This window comes from Sebastes umbrosus, chromosome 1 (assembly GCF_015220745.1).
Source record: "Sebastes umbrosus isolate fSebUmb1 chromosome 1, fSebUmb1.pri, whole genome shotgun sequence".
Classification (NCBI taxonomy): domain Eukaryota; kingdom Metazoa; phylum Chordata; class Actinopteri; order Perciformes; family Sebastidae; genus Sebastes; species Sebastes umbrosus.
The window spans coordinates 25,951,946-25,966,905 of NC_051269.1; the positions used below are offsets into that span (position 1 = coordinate 25,951,946).

The following is a 14,960-nucleotide window of genomic DNA, read 5'->3' on the forward strand; positions in this document are numbered from 1 at the left end:
ATTCGAGCATCAATTCCCGTGTCCAGCGCTGCTTCCTGTTTACACCGGCACACCCTTACGTTTTCAGGCATGGTAGTATGGAAAGAGATTAACTATGAAACAACCTTAAAATGCTCGTCTGGACGGAGATGTTTTTTTTTTGAAAATGTATAAGTTAACTCATAACTCAGCTTCCTCTCTTCTCTCGTCTCTTAGCTGGAGGAAGAGAAGGCCCTTCTGCAGACTCAGAAACGGGAGGCGGAGCAGGAGAAGTTGACCATCAGAGATGAGCTGGTCCGGTTGGAGCAGGACCGGCTGGAGCTGGACTCGGCCCGCATCACGCTGCACCAGTCACTACAGGACGCCGAGCTAAGCCGGGTGGGGATGGAGGCAGAGCTCCAGAGTCTCAGGGCTGAGAGATTTAAGCTGCAGGAGAGAGTCACCCAGGTACATGACAGATTATATTACATCATCAACACATAAGAGAAAGCTACGGGCAATGCACTAATTGGGTCGGTAACGTGACTTAATTTAGCGATACTTCTTACGCAGCTACAGTGGTGCTTTATCAATGTTTATTTGGCTAAAATAGCGATGGAAACTGTACACATGTTTTTTTATTCCTTTGTTTGTTTCTTGTCTCTCACATTGTTTCTTTTTTGGCTTTTGTTGACAGCTTTGTGGCGAGGTGACCTCTCTAGGATCAGAGCTGAGTCTAACCAGAGGAGAGGGCCAGAGGAACGAGGTGGCTTTAGAGGAAGTCGGCCGCGGTCGGGTAGAACTGGCCCGAGACAAAGCAGCGCTGGTGGTCCAGCTGACAGCATCTGAGAGAGAAAACACCGTGCTGTCAGAGGAACTAACTGCTTTCAGGTGTGTGTTGTTGTTTGTGTCACTGACACGTGTGTTTTCATGAGTGTGTTTGTGTGTGTAACTTGTGTTTGTAACCGCGCAGGTCGGAGCGGGAGTCCCTGGAAACCAGTCTGTTCGAGGTGCAGCAGCAGCTTGTTCAGGTGGAGTCTCGTCGGGAGCAGCTGGAGACAGAAAACCAAAACCTCAGAGTCCGCTGTGAGACGGTTACAGGTGAGTGACAAAGTATGTAGAAGAAAACAAACAAAAGCAAAGAGAGAAGAGGATTTTGAGTAGAGAATTAGTCACAAATATGCCTCTTAAAGAGCTGAATTAAAGATGTTTGGTATAATGGGAATGACAGTTGGTCGGGAATATGACAGAATGAGAAGCTAATGGTTGTGTCCTGTGTTTCCCTCTCCTGGATGTTTTCCTGGATGGGATTTCCAGCTGAACTGAGGCGTGTACGCTCGGAGGGGGAGAATGTTTTGGCCCAGGCTGAGAGGGAGAAACAGGCTCTGACTCAGACTCTAAATGCTGCGCAGCTGGAGGCCCAGCAGGCTTTACGCAAGGCCATCTCCGAACATCAGGAGGAGGTGGAGAGGCTGGTCTCAGAAAAGGTCAGAAGGTTCAGCGGTTCGGTGTTACTCAAAGCTGTAGACCTATTTTTACTTTTCGGATGAGACTGATGACTCTTTAATCCATCTTTGTGCTCTCGGCTGCTCTGATTCACAGGAAGTCGTGCGGCACAGCCTGCTGATGGAGCATGATGGCACACTGCGGAGACTCCGGCAGGAAGCGGAGGATCAGCTCCACAGGGCAGAGAGAGAAAGAGAGGAGCTGCAGGATGAACTGAGGAGTCTCCAGCATGACAGAGATCAGAGTCTGCTGCAGGCTGAGACTGAGAAACAACAGGTCTGATCTGAGTTCAAGCCTCTGAGAAAATCCTCCTAATAATTAGGTTATGTTTTCACCGGCGTTGGTTTGTTTGTCTGTCTGTCTGTTAGCAGGATAACTCCAAAGGTTTGCGATGGATTTGAATGAAATAATTTAGAGGGGTGGAGTGTGGCACAATGAACAATCCATTAGATTTTTTTTAACTCCACACACGACAGATACGTGTGTTGATGTGTGACGAGACAGGTGCGGGAGCTGCTGGCTGTCCGCGCCGAGAAAGAAAAGAAGCGGTAGATGACGGGATGAGTGACAACGTAGTGTAACGTTATACAGACATAACAAGGCTGCTGAATGAGAGAGGCATCTGCCGATACGTTACACGGAAACACACCGTGTTAATAATAAGCCGACCACCTCACGGTACCGCCAGCTGTGAGCTGTGATTTGTTTTTAAAGTCAGGCACCTTGGCGGAGGTCTGCGCTCTCTGAGTGCCATTCTAGTTATAATAATATTTTCATTCAACCATGTTGTCCTTTCTGTCATGGTAGTTCATTAGATACAGTATGGAGACAGTGTGGTTCAGCTCCGGTACATCTGTTGTAAGTTCCTCCCCTCTGTTAACCAGACCTTTCCTCTCTTCCCAGGCCCTTTCTCTGAAGGAGGCAGAGAAAACAGTTCTGTCTGACAGGGTGTCCACCCTGCAGGCCGAGCTGTCAGCTGCAGCCCTGGAGGCCGAGCGAACATCGAGAGAAGCAGCTCATTACAGAGAGCAGGAGCAGGTGATGTGACTTCCTGTCTGAATCATCTTCTATCTTCTCTAACACAAACGCATAAGGAAGATTTACTAAATTGCCTTTTTGTTGACGTTTTGCTGGTACACAGATCAGAGTTGGGGCTCTGACCAGCGACCTGCTGGAGCTTCGCTCTCAGCTGGAGGATGCAGCGTCTGTCCATGAAAGGGAACTCCAGAGTCTACGAGAGACTTGTACTGATCTGCAGGCACGTGCTGACGTTGCTCTCAAAGAGGTAGATGATGCTGTACAAGTGGGAACATGAGAGTGATGCAGTACAAATCAGAGAGCACATACCTCCACCAAGGCTGCACATCCCTTAAGGTGTTATTTTAAGAATAGAAAACTAAATTTTGTATGCATTTACACGTAGTAACAATCATGGGATTCATGTGCTGTGTTTTTGTCATCGAAGTAGGTGTAGTACGTCATGAGAAAACTAGAAAAGGTTGAAGAATCTACATGTGCTCACTACTGAAAATTTGCAGTTGAAACATTTGAGGTAGTTGATGTAGTGAATACAAATACTGAAAAGAGTTGAAATGTAAGCTGAAGTGAAAGGAGTTGAAGATTTAAGCAGAGATTCAGACCGAAAGCAGCCCTGTGTTAAAAGGTGTGTTGTTTTAGATACTGGTGAGACATGAAATACAATCCAGAAATCCAGTTTGAGTAACAAATTAATGTGTTTAAAAGTTGTGGCTAGAAGGTAACTCTCTTGAGATGGTTATGGTCATGCATTGACCTTGAATGGTTAAGGTTAGGATACGTCGGGCAGCGAGTGTTGTGAGAGTTTTTGCTAGTTTTCGCAATTTGCGGGTTACCTTCAAGACACAACCGTGTTTAAAGGTTTGCCAGATGCCAAAACACTGCCCATTGGGTTATGATACTCAGGATTTTACAACTCTGGAAAGTTTAATAGCTAAACAGTAGAACTATGACATTCATATTACAAAGTAATCTACCAGGAATGTGTGCTATTTGATTGGCCAACACAACGGGGTGTTTTTATGCAGGGCTGAAGTCTGTCCAAACGCAGCCTTCCTTCAAGTTAGAGCACTGAAAAGACTTGAAATGTCAGGTGACGTGTATGTAATAGACTGAGGTGGAAGAGTCAGTTAAAGTGTAAGTGTAAAACTAAAAGACAATGTCAGTTGAAGGGTCAGCTGAAGTATAATCACTGAAGGCAGCTGAATTAAATTGTGTATGAACAGTGGAAGTTGTTTTTAGTTTTACAAAGGACCTAAAAAGGTTTAAAAGTGCAGGCATTGATGATGCAGTTGAATTGTCAGTTGATATGCAACTACTGAGAGCAGCTGAGTTGTCAGTTAAAGAATAAAAGACAAATTACCAATCCTAAAAAATTGATTTTTTTTATCTCTATCTTGGATCTGCGTCAGCATACATGTAGTTATAGACAATTACAATATTAAACATGCCCTATAGCGTGGTTAATAAACTTGCCCCTGTGGCAACGAGGCCAAACCTTCCACCAAAAGTTGGTGAAAAACGATATCCTGTGAACTATCAAATAGAAAACAGACCTTCCTGGTCGGCATCGTGAGATAATTCACCACATTTTGAGTGTGTTCGGTTACATCACATAGTACCACACATGACTTTTGCCCTCCAGCTGGACCAGTGCAGAGCTTCTCTCTCGGCTAACGAGGAGAGTCGAGACCAGCTGAGGCGGGATGTGTTGGACTGTGAGCGACGTCTCAACCAAACTCAGGACGCATCAGAAAACAGCAGAAGAGAGGGAGCGGAGCTGCGACGCAGCCTCGCTGACGTCTCCAAGGAGAGAGACACGCTGGGCCAGTCCAACACTCAGCTGAGAGAAACTCTACGAAGTGCAGAAACGGAGAGGATCAGGTAAACACTTCAACTGATGGGAAAGTATTCATTGAGAGTAAAGTTTTCACTGTCACTGAGTGTGTGTTGGCTTTTCAGTGTGAAGCGACAGTGTGAGGAGAAGGAGCAGAGGCTGGCTGTGCTGGAGGAGAATCTGTCATCTAATCAGAAGGAGGTGACAGAGCTGCGGAGCTGCCTGAGGGAAGTTGAACGGTCTCGACTCGAAGCTCGACGAGAACTCCAGGAGCTCCGCAGACAGGTCAGACATGCTGCCACCCCTCCTTCACACCTCTGAGACATTTAGAAAGAAGCTTTGTTTTCAGTCTAGATGTGATTCTGTGCTTTTCTTGGCTCCAGCTGAAGGTTCTGGATGGAGAGAAGGAGCAGAGAGCGAGGGAGGTGGCGGAGCTGCAGACTCGCCTGTCACTCGAGGAGCAAAGAGACGAGGAGAGAGGGAAAGAGGTTTTCACCCTCAAACAGAAGTTAACTGAGGCTGAAACAGCTCGAGAATCCCTCAAGAAAGAGGTGAGGATGGAGGAAAGTGAAAACACATTATGCGCATACTTGCTGTCTTCAATGCGTCACAATTTCTCATTCTTTTATATTTCAATGTAGCTTTCTGTGACTCAAAGGCGCCTGCTGGAGTCTGAGTCGGGCTGGCGGGGCTGCGAGAGAGAACTGACCGCTCAGCTTCAGGAGGCGCGTGGCTGCGAGAAGAAGCTGCAGGATGAAGCCAAGAATTTGGCGCTGCGCGCTCAGGCTGCTCAGGACTCTACCGCTCAGTCCAGCCTGCAACTGAGCGAGGCCCAGGGCCGACTGGCCGCCACAGAGGCGGAGCTGACCCGGGCCGAGGCAGGCAGGAGGGACCTGGAGTTTCGTCTGAGCAGCCTTCAGTCGGCACTGACGCGCACGCTGGGCATCGGAGCAAGCGGCAGGGGAGGCAGGGGGAGGAGTCCGGGGGGCTCCCCATCACCAGGCTCTATGTCACGCCACCACAGCATCTCACCCCTGCGCTCCTCGCTGTCCCCTCCCAAAGGTGAGAATGAAACATGCTGCTTTAACTCTGCAACATAGGATTTAGACATTTATAAAGACATTAAATGTACCTTGGTAACTAGAAAATGAATTCTAATTTAGCGGAATTATTTTTTAGGACTGTCTCAAAGAAAATTCCTTTTAGCTGATTAAAGGTCCAGTGTGTAGGATTTGGTGACTTCTAGTGGTGTGGTTTCAGATTGCAACCAACTGAGTACCCCTCCGCTCACTTCTCTCTTTCCAAGACTGTGGTAATGCGAGCCACTGAGTGCAAAACCGTGGTAACACCATTTGCCTCGCTCAGAGGACATCCTTACCTTAATAACACTACTTTAGGAGCAACAGAAGTCAGACGGCGGCTGGCAGTACAACGGTTTTGCAATCTGCGGTTCACGTTACCGCAGTTTCACAAGTGTGTTGGAGAATTACGGTGGCCTTCAGGTAATGTAAAAACATGAAAGGCTCTCTCTAGAGCCAGCGTTTGGTTTGTCCGTTCTGGGCTACTGTAGAAACATGGTGGAGCAACATAGCGAACTCCATGAAGAGAAGTTAACGAAAACACAACAATTCTTAGTTTCAGGTGATTATACACTAATGAAAACATAGTTATGAATATTATATTCCATTTCTGCTAATAGATTCCCCGAAATGTTACACACTGTTCCTTTAAAATGTTTTTTACTGTATTCTTGAGATATAAAGTATAGCAGATTATACCAATGAGCCATATCTCATATCCAGTATAATGTGATCCCTCCTCCCCTCCTTCAGATGGCCCAACATAGAAGAAATCTAAAGATGCATGCAACTCTTTATATTTCATTTTTACAGATTTTCGAGTAAGCACCCCTGACAATACTTTAAGCTCATTGTCTCCTGAGAGAGGGGATACACCGCTGCCTCTCCCTCAGCCAGAGCTGGACCCCGACACACTGCGAAGTGATCTGAGAGACTTCCTCCAGGAGCTGCGTGAGGCACAGAGAGAGAGGGTAACAGAGCTGCTCATCATAAAGTAAATATTAATAATAATTCAGGGATATTGTTTGTGTTTGTCTGGTTCAAGTCTCTGTTTATTGCTGATTTTGAAGGATGATGCTCGATGCCAGCTGGGGGCCCTGCAGCGGGAGCTGGACGAGCTGACGGGGGAACGAGAGTGTGCTCTGAGTCGTCTCACTCACCTGGAAAACACCTTACAGGAATACCAAGATGGTAAAACATTTTACTTTTGTCCATGTCGTTTCAGAAGAAAAGCCCTTAAAGGCAGGCTCGGTGATGTTGAGAAACTAGCAAGAGTGCACCAGATTTTTAAAAATGATCCAACTGAAAATTGGAGCCCAGTGTTGCCAACTCTTTTCCAGTGAAAGTAGCTCGCAGCACCAGCTTCAGAAGTCCCTAAATCTAGAGAGAAAGTCGCCAAGTCAGCAACACCGACAGCCTGTCATTTCAGGCCTCCCTCCAAAGGCACTCCCCCCAAATTATCATTATGAACGTAAACATATCATAATGAACGTAAACGGCAAACATGGCTATTGTTAGTACTCACAGCTGTCAAGTTAGCAGCTTGTGAAACACATCTGTGACGCGCAATGGGAGTGCACGGGTAAACAGGCAGACAGGTAGCCCATCCAGTCATTACATTTGAGCTGAATTAAATGATTGGACGGGTTTATTACAGTCCTACAACATCAACAGATACCACATTTTCCTTGTTTTTCAGTCAGAGCATTTGATTTATTGATCGCTGTAAGGATGTAATGAAAATTTAAACTAATATAATATGTTTTTTTTTTAAAAACAACCCTGCCTTTAACTAAAAGACAAAATGATCACAAAGACGTCTTTAATGTGTGTTAATGTGTGTGATTGCAGGGAAGCGCGGACTGGACGAGCGTCTGACCACCACTCAGATTTTGCTCCAGCAGCAGGACGAGGCGGTGAGGAGAGGAGACAGAGAGAGGAGAGCGCTCACCGACAGGGTGAAGGATTTAGAGCGAGCGCTGCAGGCCTCTGAGATGGATAAAAAACACACACAGGTACACACACGTTTGTGTACTCGTATATAAACACCATGTATTTGTACTGTCACCTGCACAGCAGGGACCACTGATCTGCCATGATCAGCATATGGCAGCACTCAACAGTAGGGCGATATGTAATAACAGCAGATTGCCACTCACATAGTGCCACACCTCATGTTGTGTCCCTGACAGCTCCCCATATGTCTGTTTTTAACGCCGGCACCTTTCATAATAATTCACCGTCTGGTCAACAGGAGGAGCACGGACACAAAGAGAGAGTGAGGAAAAAGCAGAACAGCTCCGATAGACAAAACTCTGTGTGGTGCTATTGAAAGAAATTTATATTTGTTGCATTCTTTAAAAGTCTCAGGAGGATTTACGAAGAGACAAGTAAAGTTGGAGCTTAGATGCAGCTGTGGCTCATCTGTGTGTGTGTTGTGTCTGTTTGGCCTGTCTGTGCATGCCTCTGTAATCTGGGTCTAAAACTCAGCTCTCCATTATAAAACAAAGAATTTTGCTCCGCCAACCGGCCTTTGAAAATCTTCTCTGTCCTCCCTCCGTCTCTACAGGATCAGTTGAATAAGCAGCGTGCTGCTGAGACGCGTCTGGAGGCGGAGAGGAGGCGTTTGCGGGAGGCGCTGGAGGCAGCTGAAGCCCGGGCCACCAGGGTGGAGCTGGGGAGGCGCAGTCTGGAGGGGGAGCTGCAGAGATTCAAACTGAGTCTGGGAGACCGGGAGGCTGACAGCCAGGCCTCCCAAGAGCGCCACGACTCTTTACTGAAACAGGTACAGCAGGCGGATACTGAGTCCTTTTATTCTCATATCCCGGAGGGCTTAAAGGAACTGTGTATAGGACTTCAGGGGATCTATTAGCAGATATGGAATATAATGTTCATAACTATTTCGTTAGCTTAGAATGAGTCCTTCATATCTACATAAGGAGCGGGTCCTCCTCATGGAGTCCGCCATGTTGCTCCACCATGTTTCTACAGTAGCCCAGAACGGATAAACCAAACACTGGCTGTAGAGAGAGCCTTTCATGGTTAACGTTACCTGAAGGCCACCGTAGTTCTCCAACACGCTTGTGAAACTGCGGTAACGTGAGCTGCAGAGTGCAAAACCGTGGTACCGCCAGCCGTTGTCTGACTTCTGTTGCTCCTAAAGTAGTGTTATTATGGTGAGGATGGCCTCTGAGCGAGGCGAACGGCGGTTTTGCACTCTGAGGCTCACGTTACCGCAGTTTCCCAAGCGTGTTCAAGAACTAGGGTGGCCTTCAGGTAACGTAAAGACGGGAAAGTCTCTCTCTGGAGCCAGTGTTTGGTTTGTCCGTTCTGGGCTACTGTAGAAACATGGCGGACTCCGTGAAGAGGACCTGCTCCCTATGTAGATATGAAGGAACTCATTCTAAGCTAACGAAAACACGATTCTTAGTTTCAGGTGATTATACACTAATGAAAACATAGTTATTAATATTATATTCCATTTCTGCTAATAGATCCCCTGAAATGTTACACATTGTTCCTTTAATTTTCCAATAAAACATGAATAGTGAGTGAATATTTATTTTGGTTTAAATAGAGAAGTTAAAGGAACAACACAGAGTCTGCAGCCACGCTAGCAGCTCTGAAAGGCTACACAGTCAGCATACTAACATGCTGATGTTCAGCAGGTATAAAGTTAGTTTAGGAGTTGGAATGCTAACATTTACTAATTAGCACTAAACACAAAGTGCTCTTCTCTTTTTTGGTTTGCTGACTGAATTACACATACATTTGATTTGTACAAACTGCAGGTGGCAGAAGGAGAAGCCCGTGTGTCTCTGCTCCAGAGAGAGGTAGAGAGGCTGAGCCAGACTCTGCTCAAAGCTCAGGAAGGTGAGTCTTTACTCAAAGAGAAGACCTCTTCCCTCAAAAAGAGCCTGCAGGAGGCGGTGGCTTCTCACAGCAGCACACAGAGTCGTCTGACCGCTCTGCAGAAGACGCTGAGTGTGGCCGAACAGGACAAAAGGCTTCTACAGGTGAGTGAGACAGAAGGGACAAAAAAAGCCTCGGACAATGTGGATGAAACTCAGACGGAGATGTGATGATTGTTTTGTACCAATAAGGAACGAATGGATGAAACCCGGGCGTCATTTGCGGAGGGGAAAAGGAATATGGTCACCCTCACTGAGCGCGTGCAAAGCTTGCAGAGTGAGCTGGACCAGAGCGAGCTGAGACGAGAGGAAGTGGAGGCTGAGCTGAACAACACTAAAGAGGTGAGGGAGGTAGATAAACTGTGTCGACAAACATCTGCACTAATCAAGTCTTCAGCAGAAGAAAAAGTATCTCAATACATAATATTTTATACATTAACACTCTCAACGTGGCTGCTTCTCCGTCTTCTCTAGAGTCATGTGTCTGTATGTGATCTCTGTCTTCCCTCCGTCAGGTTCTGCGTCAGCGCTCGGCCAGTGCCGCAGAGGCTCAGCGTGACGCCCAGTCAGCTCAGACAGAGCGGACCGCTGTAGAGGAGCGACTGCGTGGGCTGCAGCGAGCGGTCGCCATGCTTGAGACTGAGAAAAAAGATGCTGAGAGACAGGCTGTGAGGCTGGAGAAAGACAAAGATGCACTGAGGAATACACTGGATAAGGTCAGCGCTGCAGCTTTCATTCAATCGTTTCTTTGTGAATTCAAATATTCAAAGTTCACATGCTTTATGGACACTTGCTGGGTAACCGCAAAAAAAATGTGTGTCCCCATTATGTCACAGCGAGCAACGCGTTATGGAAGACATCGGGTCATAGAGTACCGGGGTCAAAGAGGGTCAGAACATGACAAACAGATTTTATCTATTAAATTAAAATTAGAGTCAAAGCATGTTTTGGCTTCACAATGATATTTTCTCAAGCCCCTCTTAAAACTTTTTCCCATGTGACCTGACGTATGTTTCTGCATGATGACGCTGCTACATGTACAGTATGTGTATACAACCTAGTCAGAGTATTAACATTACATACAGTAACTTTGTTTGGTCGGCATGCTCCCAGTTTGGAGAAGCAGACAGGAGTACCGGCACGAAAGCTAAGCAATGTACTGCTGTGAGGACGCCACGTGAGTTTGGCTCCAAAAATCACACAATAACACAAACTAACTAACTGATCGATGCAGCGACAGACCAGCAACTCCTGTGTTCTGTGATGTAAAATTACTGTTTTTGTAAATGGAGTCTGGTCTAATCTTGAAGACGGCGATACAACACTTCAGTTTCCCACTGGAAAGGCCTGTTCGATGGCGAGGTAAAGCGGTGAAAATATTCTAAATATAGTGTACACTTAAAGTGATATAGATTTTCTTGGTGGCTAAAATATTTTTTTCTGCTCCTACTGTACCATCCACAGCCGCTTTACCTCGCCGTCAGACAGCCCTTTCCCGCTGGGAATTGAAGCTGTTATATCGCTCTCTTCAAACCTCCCAGACTCCATTCACAAAAGCCATAATATTACCTTGCAGAACGCGGGAGTATACATACAACCCCTCTTCAAAAAACTAACCCTTTCAAATATTTCCAAACTTCCAAACTTTGACTCAGCTAGTGCTAGTGTTCAAATTATTCATAACCTTATTGATTAGCTTACTTTGGTAACCTACGTCACTGCTTTTTTAAACAGTTGAGTGGGCGTTTCCATTTGAAAAAAATTGAACAGAACGCAGATGGACCAACCCTTTAAATGTTTTAGTCTGAATTTGTGTCGCGAAGAGCTCTCATTCTTTGGTCAAATGAAGATACAGGAGATCTTGGTTTTTTGACATAGACAAGACAAGAATTGTTGGCTCTATTTGTCTTCGTCTGAGCTCGCCACTAGTTTTCATACTGTACATGTAAGTAAAGGTCAGTAATTGTCACTTGCATCTTTGAAAACAAAACTCAGAGTCTGCCGCCATGCTAGCAGCCCTGTCAGGATGTGACTTTTTTTGTAAGGGATCTCACGCTTTCTTATTGGTTACATTTCTATTTCATCAGGTTGAACGTCAGAAGCTGAAGACTGAGGAAGGCAGCATGCGGCTGTCTGCTGAGAAGAGCCGCTTGGATCGCTCTCTGAACACCACCGAACAGGAGCTGCAGGAAGCACAGCAACAGATACTGATGATGCAGGTGATTAAACCCGCACTGACAGATTCTTCAGAAATCACACCTGCTTTCATTAAGGCATACCAATACGTAACAAAGGCACAAACCCCTTAGAAGCTCTGACTGAGTGCTGCAGCGACACGACTCGCCACAGAATTTGTTTTCTTAGCTGCTTCACACCTCAGTGTTACTGAGTCCATCAAGTTTCACTGAAGGACAAAGCCAAACACATGCTTTAACGGGCTGCTCACACCTTTTACTGTGTAGACAAATGGGTCTTTAATGTGACAGATCAGCTCCATAGCTTGAGCTTTATAGGTTTTTGTGCAGTATAAATCATTTTCCTTTCACTTATTATTAAACCACACAACCTCCAGTTAAAAGACTGTTTACTTTGTGTGAAACGCTGCGTCTTCAACGACTCCTTTGATGAGAAAAACGTCCCATTTTCTTCAGTGAATGTTACAGGAGAGGGCTTAGCTTTGTTGCATTGGAAAGATTAACTTAATTAATAACTCACAGGACATTCAGGCTCGTCTTTGTTACTGCGGGAATAAATCGTTTATTCAACCCTCGTAAATATTCATTCGATTACACCTCTGAAACTTTAGAAGGTCCCGTAAATGTCAAGTGAGGTCCGTGTAACTTAAAATAACCTCTCAGCTCTGGATACATCTGCTTCTTGTTACACATCAAAAATTAGCATTGAAGAGTTGTTTTTCTGTTATTCTTCATCGCTGCACAACTCATTCTTGTTAGTGCTTCACGCAAGAAAACAAAAGGTCAATCCAAACCCCTTAGATATTTCTGGGGAGGCTTCATTTTGCTTAACAACAATCATAACTGTGTTTTTTTTTATTTACCACAGACACGCTATAAACAAGCAAATAAATAAAGCTGCAGTGAGTTTCGTAAGAACTCTGAAAAAGTCATTAAAGTTGTTTATTTCAGGCTGGTTTTACATCCCAGACCACTGTTCATTTCTCCTCATTTAGTCAAACTTTTCTCAGGCTGCGGAAGTCTTCATTAACTAAAGCAGTAACTCACAAAGCCGTTGAGGTCCTGGGGAAAAAGCTGCATAATAATTATAGTACTTCAGAGGCTATTTTTGTAAATACATTGCTACATATTTCTTCATTACACCCTGCTGTCACGCTAAATATACTGATTTTGAACCACAGTATGTCATTAGTATGCGAGGTAACCATTCTATTGTGTAAAATAAAAAAAACCTGAGCTAGAGCTGAAAGTGAGCAGAAAGAAGTGGAACCTGTGCACGTTGTGTCATTAAACTAGAAACAAGATACATGTTGGAAGTTTCTCTGCCGGGGGCCATCAACCATTTGTTAGAGGACCTTCTCCAGACCAATAAACATCACAGGTGTTAGCTGTCTCAGAAATGTGAACAACAACAACAGATTTGGGATGTTTACTCATCTCTAAATGATGCAACTAACGACATGATCATTAAATGTTACAGTTAATCTATATTTAACCAGTTACGTCATTTGTTCAGCATCTCGTAGCATCATGTAGATATTTTTCCAATTTCTGCCAAAAATATGTCCTCAAAGGACAAGTGTAACATTTCAGGGATCTACTGGCAGAAATATAACATAATAACTATGTTTTCATTAGTGTATAATCACCTGAAGCTTAGAATACTTGTGTTTTCATTAGCACAGAATGAGCCCTTCATATCTACATAGGGAGCGGGTCCTCTTCATGGAGTCATGTTGCTCCACCATGTTTCTACAGTAGCCCAGAACGGACAAACCAAACTCTGGCTCTAGAGAGAACCTTTCACGTTTTTACGTTCCCTGAAGGCCACCATATAGGGATGCTCATTTTTAATGTTATTTTAACTGATAACCGACCCTCGTTAACTGATTATTAACCGTAAACCGACAAGATTAGTGCGTCTTATGTAGCGGTGCGCCAGCTGCAGTGTCTGAGCACAACAGACAACTGAGTCCCCAGTTCACCCGTCGGGGAGAGTTACTGTAGCAGCCACGGCGCTGCGTGTAGTGTCGCAGACATGCAGCCACTTTCCCAGTAACTCTCCACCACAACATTTAGTTTAACATTAGCTGCGAGGTTGTCAGCTGTGTGTCAGCCCGGCCAAAAAATAGCAAGTGTCCGACAGACCGTGCGTGTGTGTGGCGGCGGTGAGTGTGAGGTTGTCGGTGGCGTTATAGCTATGAACGTAGCTGTAGCAGTGTGTGTACAGTTTATTTGTTGGTGAATAAATTAAGGTGGGCTGTTAAGGTGGACCAGCTTTTCTCCTTAGAGTGACGAGCCGCTCCTCTGAGTTTTGCTCAGCTTTTTATTTAATTTTTAATATTTCTTTTAACCGTTTAACCGATAGCGTTAACCGGTTGAAATTCTTAATGTCAGTCAACGGTTAAACGGTTAATTGTTAACATCCCTACCATCGTAGTTCTCCGACACGATTGTGAAGCTGCGTTAACGTGAGCCGCAGAGTGTAAAAAAACGTGGTACCGCCAGCCGCAGTTTGACTTCCGTTGCTCCTAAAGTAGTGTTATTATGGTAAGGACGGCCTCTGAGCGAGGCAAATGCTGTAACCACGGTTTTACACTCAGCAGCTCACGTTACCGCAGTCATGGAAAGGGAGGAGTGAGAGGAGGGGTACGGTGTGGTTGCGATCTGCAACCACACCGCTAGATGCTGCCAAATCCTACACACTGTCCCTTTAAGAAGCTCTCAAAAGAGAGGTACATAAATGTCCTGAACAATATCAAACCATTTCTTTTCCCCTAGAGGATCATCTTTACACACATTTCTTGCCATTTTGCAGACTACAAGTACACTTTTCTTTGTACTGTATGACCTCTTTAATATTCCCTGTAGGTACATCACAGCACAGTTGCTAGGAAAGGCCGATCCCATAATGTATTTTATGGCTGCATTTACATTGTTCCAGAAAAGCTTTAGTTAAGTGCATTTCCAGAAAACATGAGTTTGGTTTTCCTACAACTTGGTTGTTGGGTGGTTCACTGTCTGCTTTTGATCTGCGTTTTCTACATAAACTGTCCTGAGATTCGGTATCCTGCCAAACTTTCTGTCCTTTTCCTTTGTGTTAACGTGTGTGTGTGTGTGTGTGTGTGTGTGTGTGTGTGTGTGTGTGTGTGTGTTTTGAGTAGACTCAGCTGGCTGAGACGGAGCAGTCACACAGTCTGTGTGAGAGTTTGGCGAGGCAGCGTGACGAGGCCCAGCGGGAGGCGGAGAGACTGAGAACCAGCTTCAGGGACGTGGAGCGAACGCTGGGAGCCAGAGAGCGAGCTCACCGACACAGAGTCAAAGGCATGGAGGAGCAGGTACAAACATTATGATGTAGTAAAGTCTTCCTCAGGTTAAACCTTTTACACTTTTCCCTGCCTGCTACACTTGAGTGAGCTGGTTTGAGGTATAATAAAAT

General features: G+C 45.3%; 1 protein-coding gene across 6 annotated transcripts in view; it reads left to right on the forward strand.

Annotated features, from left to right (window-relative positions):
* Nucleotides 1-14,960, forward strand: part of LOC119492684 (rootletin-like) — a 30,748-nt gene that overhangs the window by 14,889 nt on the left and 899 nt on the right. For all 6 annotated transcript variants that reach the window (XM_037777380.1, XM_037777348.1, XM_037777339.1 and 3 more), the window contains 20 exons: nucleotides 196-426; nucleotides 656-849; nucleotides 932-1,059; nucleotides 1,276-1,445; nucleotides 1,561-1,740; nucleotides 2,368-2,502; nucleotides 2,606-2,749; nucleotides 4,145-4,383; nucleotides 4,462-4,621; nucleotides 4,720-4,887; nucleotides 4,978-5,398; nucleotides 6,229-6,386; nucleotides 6,486-6,606; nucleotides 7,267-7,430; nucleotides 7,985-8,200; nucleotides 9,207-9,431; nucleotides 9,519-9,668; nucleotides 9,842-10,042; nucleotides 11,414-11,545; nucleotides 14,686-14,859. In XM_037777380.1, coding sequence (XP_037633308.1) covers nucleotides 196-426; nucleotides 656-849; nucleotides 932-1,059; nucleotides 1,276-1,445; nucleotides 1,561-1,740; nucleotides 2,368-2,502; nucleotides 2,606-2,749; nucleotides 4,145-4,383; nucleotides 4,462-4,621; nucleotides 4,720-4,887; nucleotides 4,978-5,398; nucleotides 6,229-6,386; nucleotides 6,486-6,606; nucleotides 7,267-7,430; nucleotides 7,985-8,200; nucleotides 9,207-9,431; nucleotides 9,519-9,668; nucleotides 9,842-10,042; nucleotides 11,414-11,545; nucleotides 14,686-14,859 — 3,711 coding nt within the window. The remainder of the gene's footprint in view (nucleotides 1-195; nucleotides 427-655; nucleotides 850-931; nucleotides 1,060-1,275; nucleotides 1,446-1,560; nucleotides 1,741-2,367; nucleotides 2,503-2,605; nucleotides 2,750-4,144; nucleotides 4,384-4,461; nucleotides 4,622-4,719; nucleotides 4,888-4,977; nucleotides 5,399-6,228; nucleotides 6,387-6,485; nucleotides 6,607-7,266; nucleotides 7,431-7,984; nucleotides 8,201-9,206; nucleotides 9,432-9,518; nucleotides 9,669-9,841; nucleotides 10,043-11,413; nucleotides 11,546-14,685; nucleotides 14,860-14,960) is intronic.